The sequence below is a fragment of the Ceratotherium simum genome, chromosome 23 (assembly GCF_057802395.1).
Source record: "Ceratotherium simum simum isolate JZ-2026a chromosome 23, ASM5780239v1, whole genome shotgun sequence".
Classification (NCBI taxonomy): domain Eukaryota; kingdom Metazoa; phylum Chordata; class Mammalia; order Perissodactyla; family Rhinocerotidae; genus Ceratotherium; species Ceratotherium simum.
This window is the reverse complement of record NC_141922.1, coordinates 40,370,946-40,387,738: the sequence shown is the minus strand read 5'-3', so window position 1 is coordinate 40,387,738 and position 16,793 is coordinate 40,370,946. Positions and strand designations below refer to the sequence as shown.

General features: G+C 40.6%; 1 protein-coding gene across 4 annotated transcripts in view; it reads right to left on the bottom strand.

Annotated features, from left to right (window-relative positions):
* Positions 1-2,601: 2,601 nt before the first annotated feature.
* Positions 2,602-16,793, bottom strand: part of NIPAL2 (NIPA like domain containing 2) — a 72,208-nt gene continuing 58,016 nt past the window's right edge. The window contains exons 6-10 of one of the 4 annotated variants that reach the window (XM_087447598.1): positions 15,497-15,632; positions 13,222-13,310; positions 8,025-8,088; positions 6,813-6,907; positions 2,602-5,441 (exon numbers count right to left, since the gene is read on the bottom strand). In XM_087447598.1, coding sequence (XP_087303724.1) covers positions 5,329-5,441; positions 6,813-6,907; positions 8,025-8,088; positions 13,222-13,310; positions 15,497-15,632 — 497 coding nt within the window. In that variant the 3' untranslated portion in view covers positions 2,602-5,328. The remainder of the gene's footprint in view (positions 5,442-6,812; positions 6,908-8,024; positions 8,089-13,221; positions 13,311-15,496; positions 15,633-16,793) is intronic. The other 3 variants (XM_004431199.3, XM_087447597.1, XM_087447599.1) reach the window with 3 other exon arrangements.

The following is a 16,793-nucleotide window of genomic DNA, read 5'->3' as shown; positions in this document are numbered from 1 at the left end:
TCCATGTCAGAGCTGGTCACTCAAGGCCTTCTAACCCGCCTTTCTCGTCCATCATCCTCTTCATATTACCCAACATTACAGACTTTTCCCAAGCTTGTTTTGAGCTATTCAGCTTCTCTTTTGCTCATGGGCTTCCTCCTATGTCCAAATTCTTCAAAGAAAAACTCAGTACTGGTATTTGTTTTCTAGGGCTGCCACAACAAATTACCACAAACTTGGTGGCTTAAAACCACAGAAATTTATTCTCTCAGAGTTCTAGAGGCCAGAAGCCTGAAATCAAGGTGTCAGCAGGGCTGTGCTCCCTCTAAAGGCTCTAGGGGAGAACGTCTCCTTGCCTCTTCCAGTTTCTAGGTGCTCCATGCATTCCTCGGCTTGTGGCTTCATGACTCTGATCTCTGTCTTTGTCTTCACATGGTCTCCTTCTCTGTGTGTTCATGTCTTTTCCTCTTCCGTCTCTTATAAGGAAACTGGTCATTGGATTTAGGAGCCACCCAGGTAGTCCAGGATGACATCATCTCAAGATCCTTAATTACATTTGCAAAGACCCTTTTTTCAAATAAGTTCACATTCATAGGTTCTCGGGGTTAGGAGGTAGACGTATCTTTTGGGGAGCCACCATTTAATCTACTACAATCCCCAATTCCTTTGAAGACTGTCCCCTAGCCAAAAGTGACATCTCTCCCTTCTGGGCTCCCATGCCCTTTATTCAAGTCTCTTAAGATGCTTTTGAAGTTCTAGTGTGCGGTGTAGATATTTTTGTACTAGTGGGAAGAATGTGGGTTGCAGAGTTAGATGCTCTGGGTTCAAATCCCAGCTCTGCCACTTGCCAGCTGAATGGCACTCGTCAAGTCACTTAATGCCTCTTGCTAGTGCCAGGATGCAGTGAGGTGCCTAGGGCACAAAATCTAAGGAGGCATTCACTCTCAGGGCCTTGCAAGTGCAGGGTCAGCCCTCTCACCACCTTGAGAGTGCGATTTCCGTGAGCTTCCTTAAATTTTGTGCCCTAGGTGCCCATCGTCCTTACTCTAGTCCCAGCCCTGCCTCTTGCCCTGGTTTTTCAATCTGTAAAGTAGGGATAATGACCTCCCTGATAGAGAAATTGTGAGGATGAAATAAGTGCGTAAGTGAAAGCCTTAGCGTGGTGCCTGGCATGTAGGAAGGGCTCGATCAATGAAAGCTGTTGTTTCCCTGACCAGACAGTAAGCTCCTGAAGAGCTGGTCTTCATGTCCATTATTATATTCCTAATAACTTTAAACACATTACATTGAAAATAGTACGTGATCAATTATGTTTGAGCGAATTAATGAATATTTGCTAAGTTTGAGGCATGTGGTAATTGGGTTAGTAGTCTATAATCAAGCAAATAACTCAAGCTTTGAGTCCCTGGGTCAAGAGTTCTTGAGCTGATCCATTTCCTTGTTCGTGTTTAGAAGGTTTAGGTGAGGTGCTTTGGACAGAAGGAGTAGAGCCCAAGCCTCAGAAAATTGCTGAGGTTGGTTTTCAAATTAGAACCATGAAAGAAAAGGCTCCAAAAGTGGGCTGCGTGAGTGCTGGAAGGATTAGTTCGTGTCTGGATAGCAGCAGCTCAAATGTGCAAAGTGGCTTTGGTACATGCGTGCTGGTCCCATCAGGAACGGATGGGCTCCTTGTCAGTTATGCACTTGCCAGCTCCCTGGGAAGGAGATTCTTTCCTGGAACACAGAGACTATCTTGCATCTCGCCTGCAACTCTATGAAATTCTTGGCCACATCTGGCCCAGCTGGGTGCACCCTGAAACACCACATTTATTTGATAGTGGGATTGATATTTCTCTTTTATATTGTGGTTGGGACTCATTAAGTCTCAATAAGGACCAACATTGCAGCAGGAGTTTCCTCCATTTCTAGTAAAAAAAAAGTGCTTCTTTGGATGGGCCACAGCTTCTGTAACTGATTTGCTCTCCTGGCACAGGACAGCATGTTGTGTGATGCCCTGAGGTTGGTGAGAGAGGGGACAGACTCAAGAATTCCTCAGTGGGAAGGCTCTTCCCTGCATTTACCACAATTGCTAAAACACTATGTTTAATAGCCCAAGACTGGTCTCTATTTGCATGGAAACCATGTATGTGTGGAATTTTATTTTATTCTTTTACTTCAAGATGGCCATAATAAGAGCCAGACTGTTGATGAGTCTGACGATTAGAAGCAGTTTCTAAATTCCCCACATGATCGTGTTGGGTTCAATTCTGAGATCTTGTTCTAAAAGTTCAAAATGTGTGGTGTTTATCTAGCAACCTCACTAAAGCATTCATATCCACTGGTGCCAGACACGTGCATTAGGTTTGCAGTTGCCCAGTTTAAGGATTGCTTCTATAATTGCCATGAATTTAAGTAAAGCAGGCTGGAAGGCTGTTGGGAAAGTTCATTTTAGTAACTGCTACATTTATGTCCATAATATCACTATTAAATTGGCAAACATGAGGCAGCCTTCGACGTGGCCGAGCACGTATAGCCATGTATAGCCATGTGCTTGGAAACAAGGAGCATAAAGAGCGTTCTTGGCTTCGGGAATTTGGCTCAATGTTACTATCCATTTGAGTCGTGTCCACCATTGCACCTGCTTCTTTTGGAGCCAAACTTGCACATTGTCACCATTACTCTTCAATAGCACCGAAATTGCACTAATCTATGAAATCTGTCTTTTCCCTTTCTTTCTCTGCCACAAAAGAGAACCTCCAGGAGCTTAAGGGGGTGGAATGAGGGGTTGAAAAATACATTGAGTCACTACTTGAGAAATTTTTTATTGGTTTTTTTTCCAAGTGATTCTGGTAATGACAGTACAATCGTTATAGGGCAAGCAAACATTTAAACTGAAGACAACCAGATAGTAAAGACCTCTGCTTTAATCTACTACATGAGAAGTAACTACTACTCATTTCTGAAGCTATTATCAACTTGGAGTGTGGGATTGGAGAGGCTCTTCCAATATAGTTAGCAGTACTCACAAAAGAACCACTGCCTGCAAGAGAGAGAAACTTAGGCACCAACAATGAACTCATCGCTTCTATTTGTATCTTATATAAGCAACGAGATCCTAATGTAAATATCAAAACATGGTTCCACACTCCCATAGTATCTAGTTTGTCATGAACCATGAAGTGTCACTTTTTAAATTCTTGAATGCCCAAGGAGCTAGTCTAGACCAAGAGAAGAGGAGTCTAGATCAAGTCTACAACCTGTGGACTGGCCACCTGTTTTCGTAAATAAAACTTTGCTGGCACACAGCCGGGCTCATTCATCTACACAGTGTCTACGGCTGCTTTCACGCTACAATGGCAGAGTCGAGTAGTTGCGAAAATATGGCCAACAAACCCAAAAATATTTACTCTCTGCGTCTTTACAGGAAAAATTTGCAGACCCCTGGTCTAGACAAACAGTCAGACGAGCCAAGTGTTGGCTAAAGGTCCCCAATTCACAACGCCAAGAGAAGGACTGGGCTGGCTTTGGTTGTTGTCGTGCACTGTGTAATTTAAACAATCTTTACAAGCCCGTACAACTAAAACTCCTATTCACCTTACTTTGGAGCAGCAATATGGAAAGTAAAATTGGGTCTGAATATATTTTATATGTTACCTGGACTTCTAAAGCATTGCCAGATTGCTTAAATGCACATAATCAATGTCATTTCTCAAAACTTTTAAAAGACACAAATGTTGGCGACCACTAAACTATTGGCACTATGCTTGTTTCTGGGCAAAATTCTACAATGCTCAAAACCACATGCTGTAGCTATAAATGTAGTCGTACTTCAAGTAAAACCCCTCGGTCTAATTATTTTCCCATCTTTGAAACCAGTAAGAGTCACCAGAAGTCTGTAGTTGAAGACACCAGACTCATTTCTCAGCCGAGCTTTCCAATGCCAACATGTTGGACCAATTCAGTAAAACACGCCGTAAATTATATGCCTGTTTGATTTGAATTCATGGCAGGAATTGTTACCAGGAGTTTAAAAGCCAGGCATGGGCTCCAGGTTATTATTCATAGACTGGTGATGAATTCGAATCTCGCCTGTGTGGCCAGGTTTGGTTGGTCTGGTCAGGAGTGTAGGTTATGACAAAGAACAGAACAAAAAGACCCAAAGCAGTTACGATTACAGTCTCAACAGCTCTCAGTTAAACAGCCTACACAGATGCAAGACAATTGGCTGAAATATTATTGGACTGACATGTCAGGAGTGATTGGAAGGGTCTGAAATGTCATTAAGGATAGGGATTATTATCTGATGTTGGTTACAACGAAGGCTAGCTCTTTTCTTCTAATTTAAATATTAAGTAAATCATAAGTAACAGATATGATTATGGACTCTGCCTGCAAATGTATCTTAGTAGATATGCGACTAATGGCAGCAGAAAAGCCATTCGGGGAACAGGGGCACTGGGCCTCCTCCCGAGACTCAGGTTGCACCACCTGGCTGTGTTCTATGTCTACAGATTTAAATGAAATCCAGTTCTCTAATCATAACGGTCCTTTTACCTAGAAGAATTTACAAAGCTTGAGACAATGACTTGAGGCAGAAATGGTGTGTTAGTGAAAATATCACTAAGAATTTAAATATGATTCTTGAAACTGTGTTGAGCATTAAAACATATAAACCCACTTGATAAATTAGAAGATCTAAACAAATAAAGGCATAGAAGTTTTTCTTCACTTTTAATTAAAGCATAATAGGTCCTAATTCTTAAATTTTAATTTTCTTAAGCTTAAAAAGTCCACCAGCCAAGGTCTTTTTGGTATACACCATCACAGAAGCCGCTCACAAATTCTAATTTTAAAGACATTCTTCATTTTCAAAGGATGGTTAAAATAGGGCTAGTTTTCTGAAAAGATGATTCACCATTCTAATTTAGGAAAAATGAATGCTCTCAAACCTTTGGTTCAGGAGTGAGGTTGTGGGGCTAAAGTGTCTCTTTTTAAAGCAAAGCAACTGACACTGCAAGCCGTGTAGGAAAAGCAACCTAAGTGTTCTCCAGCCAAATCGTGAATGCACATTTTTGTGTGACATTCCTGCTTGGGGAGCCAGGCTCTAATTAAGATCTAGCTGGTTAGATGATCACCAGCGAGAGGTCCAGGGTATGGGGAACACTTCAAATTACATTCCATGAAAACATTAGACTGTCAAAGCTTAGGAAGGCCCTGATTGTCCATAGAAACGGAGGTGGGGTAAATGACTGAAACTAATGTGAGCACATGTCAGCATAAAATAGCTGCTGACACAAACTGAACATGTGCAATTTTTTAAAAAGGTGGTATCGATCGAATAGCAGGCCAACAGCCATCCCTCTCGGCATTTTAGACCTCTTTCTTCTCTGCACTTTGGCTCTTTGTTGAGTCACTTCCATCAGGCAAAGTTCCATAGGATAAGCCATTTGAATCTGGTTGTATTTTGTCCAACATTTGTTTCCCTGTGGAGATAATAATCATAAAAAGTTTTTTGAGCTCTTACAGAAGAATAAGTCTTAATAATTTCTCCTTGATCTAGGCCACATTTTAGTACCTTTTTTAATACTATGTGGTCACCCTCTAAACAGAAGAGATAAACGTCAAGGAAGAAAAGGCCCATGGAACTCCATGTCCCTTGATATGTGATCATGCGCTGTCCACATGAGAGAGCCGTCTTCCCACCCCACAGGGTCGACTATGCTGGGCACGGAAATCAGGTTGGATCAGTCAGGAGGTTAACACGAAGGCTTCACCATCTCCAAACCTTTCTCCCCAGTGTTCTGTCTCCTTTTCCATTTTTAGTGTAACGCATATAACAACATAGAAAAACAGTCTTTCATAGTGGCTTCGAAAGCTGTTACTGATCCTATATATGGTGCTATGTGAAATGAAAAATAGAGTTAAAAATAAGCAAACTTTCTTTACCAAAGGACCTCTAGCCATACAAGTGATCTGTAATGCACACTTCTGCCACGAACGCCAATTCCTGCATTGAAGGCTCTTAGTTGAGAAGACGGCTCAAATGGAACAAGAACACAGAATTCATAGGGCCATGTTTTCTCAGTTGTAGCATCAAGGCTTTAATGGCTTTTGCTTCAAAGGCTTGGTTTAAAAACCAGGGTGGAGGAAGCTATGAGAATATCACTATTCCTGTCTAGAAACCTACAGGTCACCCCAAATCCCCAGAAAAGCTGGAGATCATTGGGGGTGGGTGGGCAGGGGAGGATGTGAGGATACAACAGACTGTTTCCTTTGTTCTAGACGTTGCTTCTGTTGTCTATATAACTAAACGAGTTATTTCTCAGTGAGAGTGGAGAACTGGAGAGACGATGTATGGTACACCAATGAGGACGAATGAGGTAAGGGAGAGGGGAAGGAGCTATTCATGTTCAGGTGACTGTGACGAACGTCACTCTTGGCCCCACAGTGCACAGGCCACCTCAGTCTTCCCCAGGAACGATGTTCCTCAGCAGCCTAACCTTCTGTCCTTAGGTGTTCCCTCAACAGCTCTCCAAGCGGCAGGGGTCTGCTGCTGGTAGAAAATCCCTGTTTCTTTCCCTACCCTTTTCCCATTTAACGAAACTCAAAAAAGACATTTGCAACATCACCCAAATCAAGAAAACAGGGTCAGTTTTTTTATATTGTACTAAACTGACATTCAAATAAATGATTATTAACATTTACAGTTAAAACATCACCTCTGGTTTCATCATTAAATGTACTTTTTTGAGGCTAATAATTATGTTTTATATTAACACCCCAAATAATACCAGCAATTATTAATTTATAAGGATAAGATTTTCTATTATAAATTAAAGAATATACAGTTTTACCAGGAATATTTCCAAAATCAATGTAAGACTGTGGCAGATGTTCCTTTTCTCGATTTCTTGTGACCAAAAACACACCAAGGAATGACAGAAAACACCTGTAAGAATAATATTAATAAAGAACACAAGAAGACTGAAACAACTCATGGTATTAAATAACTGGGCTCCATATTCTACACGATGACATAAATTCCACTGGTTTTCTTCTTCCTGTTTCTCATGGTAAGCTGCCTAGAACTTGTCTTAATTGTTGCAGCCAATAATATTTGTTCCCAGAACCAAGACCTGGGCAGCTTCCAATAAATCTCTGCCCCAGGTTTTTACCATCTGGAGGCTAATTCAGGCTCTAAACCCTTTGGGTATACACTAGGTCTCATTTTCTATCCATGCGTGCCCAGACCCATTACTGGCATGCAACACAAGCAAAAAAATAATTTATTCTTAATTTTCTAAGAAATTTAGTTGTCCTTGGCTATAAGAATAGTCATAGTTTCCAGACCCAAAAGGTTAGCCTTGCCCAAATATGTTATGAAATTGAATTTTCAAGATAGATAGTTTTCTATGCTGAAATTAGTATGGGCTCCAGTTTGCATAACAACGGCCATGTACAATACCAGATCAAGCAGCAGCAAAGCATTAATGGGGTGCCAGTTGCAACCAGCGGCAAATCCTATACACTGGTGATATTCTGTAAAAGTTCTGCTCTCTGTTTGCAAGAACGCCAGCAAGGATGCCCACCAAATCTCCAGGAAGGGTTAAAGCTGGGCACCCAGACACAAGAAAGGGATGCTACCAATCTGATGCTATTAGGTCCAAAGCCAGGGACCAGTATTGGCCTTTATTGTAGGTGATCCTAGAGGCATCCATGATTCCCTGACTGAGATATAACCTAGGGGTTTCCAAGGGCAAGGTAGGTCTGACATAGTATGAAAAGGTAGGGAAGTAGCTACAAGGGCCAGTGGATTTATCCTGACTTTGGCTGGAAGTGAAAATCCCCAACGTTTCAGAACCCTCAGAGAAATACCTAAATCACAAAGTCAAAGACACTTAGCCCTGTGTAGCGTGTTACATTGAAAAATATTTTTCTTTTAGGAGCTCAGGAAACTGATGTTTCTTATATTATTTTCCAATTTTCTATGCCTCAGGTACAATGCCAAAAATCCTACATAAAAGTAATAGGATTTCACATACTCGATCTCTGAGACATTTACTCACCCAAAAAGATATATAAATATAGTGAGAAAAGCTGCCCCAAGGAATTCTTGATAAAATATGATACCTATAACAGGAATAGAAGACAAAATTAATTTTAGGGTAAGAATATTTACAATGGCTACCCATTGCTTTTCAAATTATGTTAATATATTAATTTTTTCTAAGTATAGTTACCCTTAAAATGCACATTCAGTAGCTTAGTTTAAAGATATTTACATGCCATACTTAGATTTTCAATGATTCCTAAAAGAACACAGATTTGTAGACTTTACATAATATAAGTATCATCACTATAAAATTAACAAAATTGACGTAATTTTTGCAAATAGAAATTTTTTATCCAGTCCACGATTGTCTCACAGGAACATTCAAGAAAACAAAACTCAAACAACATTTCCCACCTACAGCTTTAGGCCTGGGGTCACCAAGCCTGACCTGAGAGTCTACATGGACTCTGGGGCCCTTGACATAGCATGCGAACTTCAGGCCAGTTGCTGCCTGTGCTGTCGCTTGTGGCAATGCCCCGTGGTCTGTCGGTCTGGCCACATGCTCACTCAGGCCCTGGAAGGCACTGCAGCAACTGATGTGCTATCCCAGCTCCATTTCTCACTGCCAACCCCCTCTCCCATCTCCTTCTTCTGGTCTTCCTTTTTGGGTGAAGGAAAACATGGATGTGTCGTTTACTCTGATTATTGGTCTTGTTGGTCTCGGAGATTTCTTGTTGGTCTCAGGTCCCAAAGCCTTCATAGAGTTTTTACTAAATAAGGCACCTTTAAATTATATATTACCTGGAATGAAATTTGTGTGTGTGTGGTGTTAGCCTCGCTAGCCGGTCGGCCAATATTTATTGCGAGTCCTGTGCGCCTGCCCCTGTTCTAGGTGCTGCAGATATCATGATGAACAAGACAGAGTCCTGTACTCTAGGAGCTTTCTCAGTCTGAGGCCTATCTCCTCACCTAGAGAATAAGTTTCTTTCAGGAAGAAGCCATGTCCAGTTCTAATGAGTATCTGTCAAATGAATAAACATTTCTGAAGCATTTTTCCCCGTTATTACACTTGCTTGTAATCACTTTAATGTTTTCACGTTATTGTGAACTGATATACCATATGTCATTTCTCTAAGGGCATTTTAAGTTGTTTTGAAATTTTTTTTGCTTTATTAAAGTAGGAATAAACTTCTTTGTATATATTTTGTCCCAGTATTTTAGGAGTTTTTGTTGTTGTCGAATGAAGTGGAATTTCTGTTTTAAAGAGTAGAAACATTTTCCTTTTTTTAGAATTGTAGTAAAATACATATAACATAAAATTTACTGTCCTAACCATCTTTAAGTTTATAGTTCAGTTGTGTTAAGTGTATTCACATTGTTGTGCAATCAAGCTCCAGAACTTTTTCATCCTGCAAAACTGAAACTTTAAACAACAACTCCATTAAACAACAACTCCCCATTTCCTCTTCCCCTCAGCCCTGGGCAATCACCATTCTACTATCCATTTCTATCAGTCTGACTACTCCAGATTCCTCATATAAGTGGAATCATACAGTACTTGTCTTTTTGTGCCTGGCTTATTTCACTGAGCATAATATCCTCAGGGTTCATCCATGTCATAGCATGTGTCAGAATTTCCTTCCTTTTTAAGGCTTAATAATATTCCATTGTATGTGTACACCACATTTTCTTTATCCATTCATCTGTCAGTGGACCTCGGGTTCTTCCACTTTTTGGCTATTGTGACTAATGCTGCTATGAACCTAGGTGTACAAATATCTGTTCCAGTTCTGCTTTCAATTCTTTTGGACATATACCCAGAAGTGGAATTGCTGAATCATATGGTAATTCTGTGTTTAATTTTTTGAGGAACTGTCCTTGTGTTTTCCATAGTGGCTACCCCATTTTACATTCCCACCAACAGTGCACAAGGGTTCCAATTTTTCCATGTCCTCACCAACACTTGTGATTTTCTGGGTTTTTTTCCTGCTAGGAGCCATCCTAATGGGTGTAAGGTGGTATCTCCTTGTTTTGATCTGCATTTCCCTAATGATTAGTGTTGTTGAGCATTTTTTCATGTGCTTATTGGCCATTTGTACATCTTCTTTAGAGAAATGTCTATTCAAGTCTTTTGCCCATTTTTAAATTGGGTTATTTTGTTGTTGTTGTTGAGTTGTAGAATCAAAGAGTAGGAACATTTTTAAGGCTCTATAAAAACTATGAAACTCAGTTCTAGGAGGGTGGAACCACGCTGCCCAACTCCATGAGAGTGCTTGCAATACTGCAGCCTTGTCAGTATTGGTTACTGCAATAAAAAGAACACAACAAAAACTTTACTAATTTAGTAGGCAAAATATGGTATCTCATTTTAATTTTTTTGTGTGTGTGTGTGAGGAAGATCAGCCCTGAGCTAACATCCATGCCAATCCTCCTCTTTTTGCTGAGGAAGACCAGCCCTAAGCTAACATCTATTGCCAATCCTCCTCCTTTTTTTCCCTTTTTCTCCCCAAAGCCCCAGTAGATAGTTGTATGTCATAGTTGCATATCTTCCTAGTTGCTGTATGTGGGATACTGCCTCAGTATGGCCGGACAAACAGTGCGTTGGTGCGCGCCCAGGATCCCAACCCAGACCGCCAGTAGTGGAGCGTACGCACTTAACCGCTAAGCCATGGGGCTGGCCCCTCATTTTAATTTTAAGCTATACCTTTTTTTTATTGATGTTTTAATAGTTTATAACATTGTGAAATTTTTGGTTGTACATTTTTGTTTGTCCATCACCATATACGTGTCTCCCTTCACCCCTTGTGCCCACCCCCTACCCCCATTGCCCCTGGTAACCACAATACAGTTTTCTCTGTCCATGGGTTGGTTTATATTCCACATATGAGTGCGGTCATACGGTGTTTGTCTTTCTCTTTCCGGCTTATTCACCTAACATAATACCCTCCAGGTCCATCCATGTTGTTGCAAATGGGACGATTTTGTCCTTTTTTATGGCTGAGTAGTATTCCATTGTATATATATACCACATCTTCTTGATCCAATCAGCAGTCGAGGGACACTTGGGTTGCTTCCACTTCTTGGCTTTAGTGAATAATGCTGCAATGAACATAGGGGTGCATAAGCCTCTTTGGATTGTTGATTTCTATCGTTGGATAGATTCCCAGTAGTGGGAAAGCTGGATCCTAGGGTATTTCTGTTTTTAATTTTTTGAGGAATCTCCATACCATTTTCCATAGAGACTGCACCAGTTTGCATTCCCATCAGCTGTGTATGAGGATTCCTGTTTCTCCACATCCTCTCCAACATTTGTTGTTTCTTGTCTTGGTGATTATAGCCATTCTAATGGGCGGGAGGTAGTATCTTAGTGTTGTTTTGATTTGCATTTCCCTGATGACTAGTGATGTTGAGCATCTTTTCATGTGCCTATTGGCCATCTGTATATCTTCCTTGTAGAAGTGTCTGTTCATTTCCTCTGCCCATTTTTTGACCGGGTTGTTTGTTTTTTTGTTGTTCAGTTGTGTGAGTTCTTTATATATTATGGAGATTAACCCCTTGTCAGATATATGTTTTGTAAATATTTTCTCCCAGCTGGTGGGTTGTCTGTTTAATTTTGATTCTGGTTTCATTTGTCTTGTACAAGCTCTTTAAACTGATAAAGTCCCATTAAGCTATACTTTTTGATGAAGGTAACGAGGAGAAGTTAGTCAAGAAGCTTCAGCTCCGTTCTGCACTCCAGTAACGTCAGATGAACTGTTCTTACTCCCAGAAAGTGTCAGGCTCCCTAACTCATCAATTACTCGGTGTGCTGAGTTTTGACATCCAGCCCTGTTGGTCCTCCTACAAAACCTTTTAAGGAGAACTACATTTTTTATGCATCTTTAGCATATTAATATTAACTATGTCACGACTACAACTCTTTTTGGCCTTGTTCTTTTCCTTTTCCAATAATTCTAGGGCACACAAATGTACAAAAAAAAAAAAATTAGATGTCTTGGGATACAATCTGTTTTCTTTAAAAGATTCAATTTTGAGAAACAGAAAATTAATTACCTTTTTTTTTTTTTTGGTGAGGAAGATCAGCCCTGTGCTAACATCTGCCAATCCTCCTCTTTCTTTGCTGAGGAAGACTGGCCTTGGGCTAACATCCGTGCCCATCTTCCTCCACTTTATATGGGACGCTGCCACAGCATGGCTTCAGAAGCGGTGCGTCGGTGCGCGCCGGAGATCCCAATTGGCGAACCCCGGGCCGCCAGCAGCGGAGCGCGCGCACTTAACCGCCTGTGCCACTGGGCCGGCCCCCTGCATTAATTACTTCTAAAAACTGCCACTGGCAGTCACATTGTTTGCCACAAAATAAAAAAGATGTGCCAATTAGGAAACAGATAATCCCTAATTACCTCCAAAACACATAAACTTTGCATTGGGAAATGAACTCCCAATATGAGAGGGTAGCAAATACATCCAATAAGCCAATGAACGAGGGCATGCCAGTACCTAACTTAGGAGTGATAGACCTGAGTCTACTGTATTTTGGTTTGGACCAAGTTTCAAATTTATACTTTCTTTTTTTTAACATTATTGTATCTGACATATTAAAAAAAAAGTCCATCAAAATAAAAGAACTGCAACAGTAGAAAAATAGAGGCCAGAACAGCTAAGCTAGTAGCTTCTAGTCTAATCTGTCTGTCCTTCCCTGGAGCACTGGATTCAGTTGGGGCCCCACTCTCTGATCAAGGTGAGGAGGGTCAGGGAGAGAAGAGTTAATGGAACTGGTGATGTTTGGTCCAGAGACAAGACACAAGAGGACTCTTCAGCTGCTTTGCTTATCAGAAGGGCTGCCAAGGAGGAGACTGCAGAAGGCAGAACTAAGATGAGCGTCTTGAATTCACAGGGAGGCTAATTTCAGCTCCAGTATAAGGAAATACTTTCTAATACATAGAGCTCTCCAAATAATTAGAGTGATCCAAAACGGGACTGAGCTATCTCAGGAGGCAGAGAGCACGGGGAGCATTCACACAAAGTAGAATAACCTGTCCTAGAGGATGTTCCGGAGGAAATTCCAACACTGGGTGGAGGCTAGGAGGATATGGGCTCCACTGTTCCTTATAACCTAAAGGTTCCTTGGCTTTCTCCTTTACTCTGAGAGAAACTTCATTTATGCTTGTTGTGGGGGTAGAATCACCTAAGAATAGGAAGCCAAAACTCACCTGCAATAATGGCACTGGTTGTAAAGAAAATATGGTTAATTGGCACCACCGTCGTTGTATTGTAGAGTTTCATGGCTTGATTCAGGAACCTAGAGCAGAGGGCACTTAGTGAAGCTCTGGCTTTAAGAAATGCTCAGAAATAAGTTAACAATAACTTCAAGAAATGCATGTTCTTTAACTACAACTACAAAGGGAAAGGAAGTGCAGTAAAAGGGCATTTCCAATCAGCAGTCACAGCTTATATGCATCTGATGTATGAGATCAGATGTCAGGTTTTATGGTCTGTTTAAACCAACAACAGTAACAATGAAAAGCAATTAATCATATTCCGAGGCCACAGAAGTTTGAGTTGGAAGCGATTCAAGCTGCTGGACCAGTATCACTGGGGCTGATTCATTAGGATAGACCCTAGAATCTGTTAAATATCATATCTGGGGAATAGTACAGCTATCCATTGACATGCCACGTGCCAAGAAAGAAGATGGAGAAGTAAAGGAATGTTTAATGTTTCAAAAACAATGCTCAGCACTCCAGCTGCAGAGCACATGTGGGAGCTCAGCTTCTCACTTTGGCCACCAACGTGCTTCAGGTTCCCACAACTGCGCTGTGCTGCCCCGTCAGGGACTAGACCTTTTTATAAAGCAGTGCATTGCACTGACATCACCTGGGCACTTTTAAAAAGCACTAATGTGGTCGGCCCGGTGGTGTAAGCGGTTAAGTGCATGCGCTCTGCTGCGGCAGCCCGGGGTTCGCAGGTTCGGATCCCGGGCACGCACTGACACACCGCTTGTCAGGCCATGCGGTGGTGGCGTCCCATATAAAGTGGAGGAAGATGGGCATGGATGTTAGCCCAGGGCCAGTCTTCCTTAGCAAAATAGAGGAGGATTGGCAGATGTTAGCTTGGGGCCGATATTCCTCATAAAAAATAAGTAAATAAATAAAAATAAAAAATAAAAAGCACTAATGCCTTAGGTCCTATTCTAGAGCAACTGAAAAAAATTTTTTGAAGGTAGAGCCCAGGTGCACTTGTGCATGTGTTTACATGTGTGTACACACACATATGCACGTATACATGTGCATGTATGCATATATGTGCATATAAATGTACAAACCTCGTCAGGTAATTTTAATGGGCAGCCAGGGCTGAGAAGCACAGTTCTATAGTCTAGTGTGTTCACATAGTTCTAGTGTCAGACGCAAGGACCAAAACAAGGGTGACAGGAAGGCAGTTTACCTTCAGTTGAGTCTGCCTTTCAAATTCATAAAGCATAGTTTAAAGATAATGATGCTAATCACTAAATTTCAAAAGATATTATAGCAGTACCAATTAATTCAGAAGAAAGAGAGATGAAAAAAATAGCAAGATTCAAGTATTAGAAACACACTCAGCCTTACAAGGAAATGACATATAGTGACAAAACACTGGGTTTCTCCAGTAATTCTCCACACTCCTTGAAACAGGGCTTATATTCAACCCATAACAATTAGACTTGACTTCTAGTACCTACAGAAGGAACCACTCTCTTCCCGAGTTTGGGCTCTGATTTTCTAGCTGGCACTGGGATGGTGCTTTTGCAAAGCATTTTGGGGTAAACAGAAAACTTTCTGGTTGACTCAAGACAGCCTAGCAGGCAGAGGCATAATCATGATGTTAAATGGAGGGGAAGTGATTGGAGCGGATGGAGGTGGGGGGAGAGAAGAGCAGAAATTAAAAATGTTCCATGTCACCACTATTAGGCCCCAAGAGAAACATAAAACAATCATTCTGTGATCCCAAGGGTACAAAGAAAATTCTGGCCAAAGATGTAAAGTTCTGGGGAAAGGATTTCCCTCCCGGCCAAACGTCTGGTTTTGTCCATCCCTGGGCAATTAATGAGCACGAGCTAAGAAATGAAGGTGAAGGGTTCATGTATTTCCTATATTTAGAAATGAAATCCTGGATGTGGACCCGCTCCTTTGATTTATTGCTAATGACAACCTGTGTACAATGGATATTAATTACAAGCAGAAGAGCATCAGGAAAGTATCAAAGTGCACTTAGCTGGATTACGGCTGCACTTTAGAACTCACAGACGTGAAGGCAATGCTTAGTAAAAACTGATTATTGGATGCGAAGGATAAAGCAAGGCATGTTGGTTGAGGATAAGCTATACACCCTTCACCTTTAGAAATCAGTTGCATCTAATTTTAATTACCATCTGAAGCCAATAAAGATTAATGATCAGAGAAGCACAGGAATGTCAAAAGATTAGTGAGAGTGTAGACGCTAACTTACTTGACTTGGAAAACACAAGATGCTATCATGATGATAAACATGACATAGAAGATGGGATAAGTCAGTTGCAGTTTATCCGTCACAGAAAAAGTGATCATGCCTGAGACGGCTTTCACTGAAATAACTGTCAATGAGGCTGAAAGAAAACAAAAAACACAAATAAAATACATATTTGAGATAGAATTACAAATAAGTACCTTAAGTTTACATGCTGGAGTAGTAAATACGCCGATTATGCTTTAAGAATGAAGACGGTTGTGGGGTAGGATGTGACACTAGCCAAGCAGTAGCCCAGTTGCTCAAGCTTTGCTGGACTTTAAATTTGCTTAAATCAGCTAAAGATCTGCTGTAGGACTGGGTGCTTTTTACCTTTGGAGCAAGATGCTTATTTTCCAACCCCAAGTGTTGAAAGAATGCTGCGGAGGTTATAATTACTGGTACATGAGAAAGGAGAAAACAATGAAAGGAGGAGAGAAGACAAGTCAGACTGTCCATGCGACATTAATGGGAAAATAACTGTTAAACTATACTGAAAAATTTTAAAGCCAAATAGATGAGAAGACTGGAAAGTGAAAAGCAGCTCACTCTATGAGTTGACTAAGAGTTGTAATAAGTCTATGTTTGAGCCCTTTTGTTAGTAAATGCCCAGCAGTTTCATGAAAAATATTTTGTGACAAAGATGCTAATGGGATGCAGGACCAGAGCTGAGTATTCATTTCTCAGGGTCAACAATAAATCTAAGATTTACATAAGCAACCTCTATTTATTTTCTATGCTAAAGAGGAATTATTCCCTTATGAGAACAAACTTTTCATAGGTTCCAAATGGCAATGAAGGAAAAGTGCCTTGATAAGGTTATATCAATACTAAGGCAATGAAGCATTTTCTGGAAACATCATGTTTCTGTAGGAAGAAGGTAGTGTTTTCTTTTTGTCTTAGGTCCTTTGAAATTACCGTTGCATATAATTCCATAATTTAGCTGAAACCCACAGAAAGTTTAAAAATAATTTTTATGTGAAATCAGATAATTATAAGTCAAAGGCAATGTCAAGAAGAAATACTACCTTTGTTGCTGATGATCTACCTGGTTATAATACATCTGAGCTTTTTTCCTTTTAACTTTTGAAAAGGTTATATATATATAATGCACATATATAAAGAATATGTTTAAAATAGCAGGTGAGGGCCAACCAGGGAAAGCATCCCATAATCTCCTTTTCCAAAAACTGAAAATATACTTTAACTTGAAGGGTACCAGGGCACACTTTGAAATTAGGCATTTTCTTTCCGTTAAAAG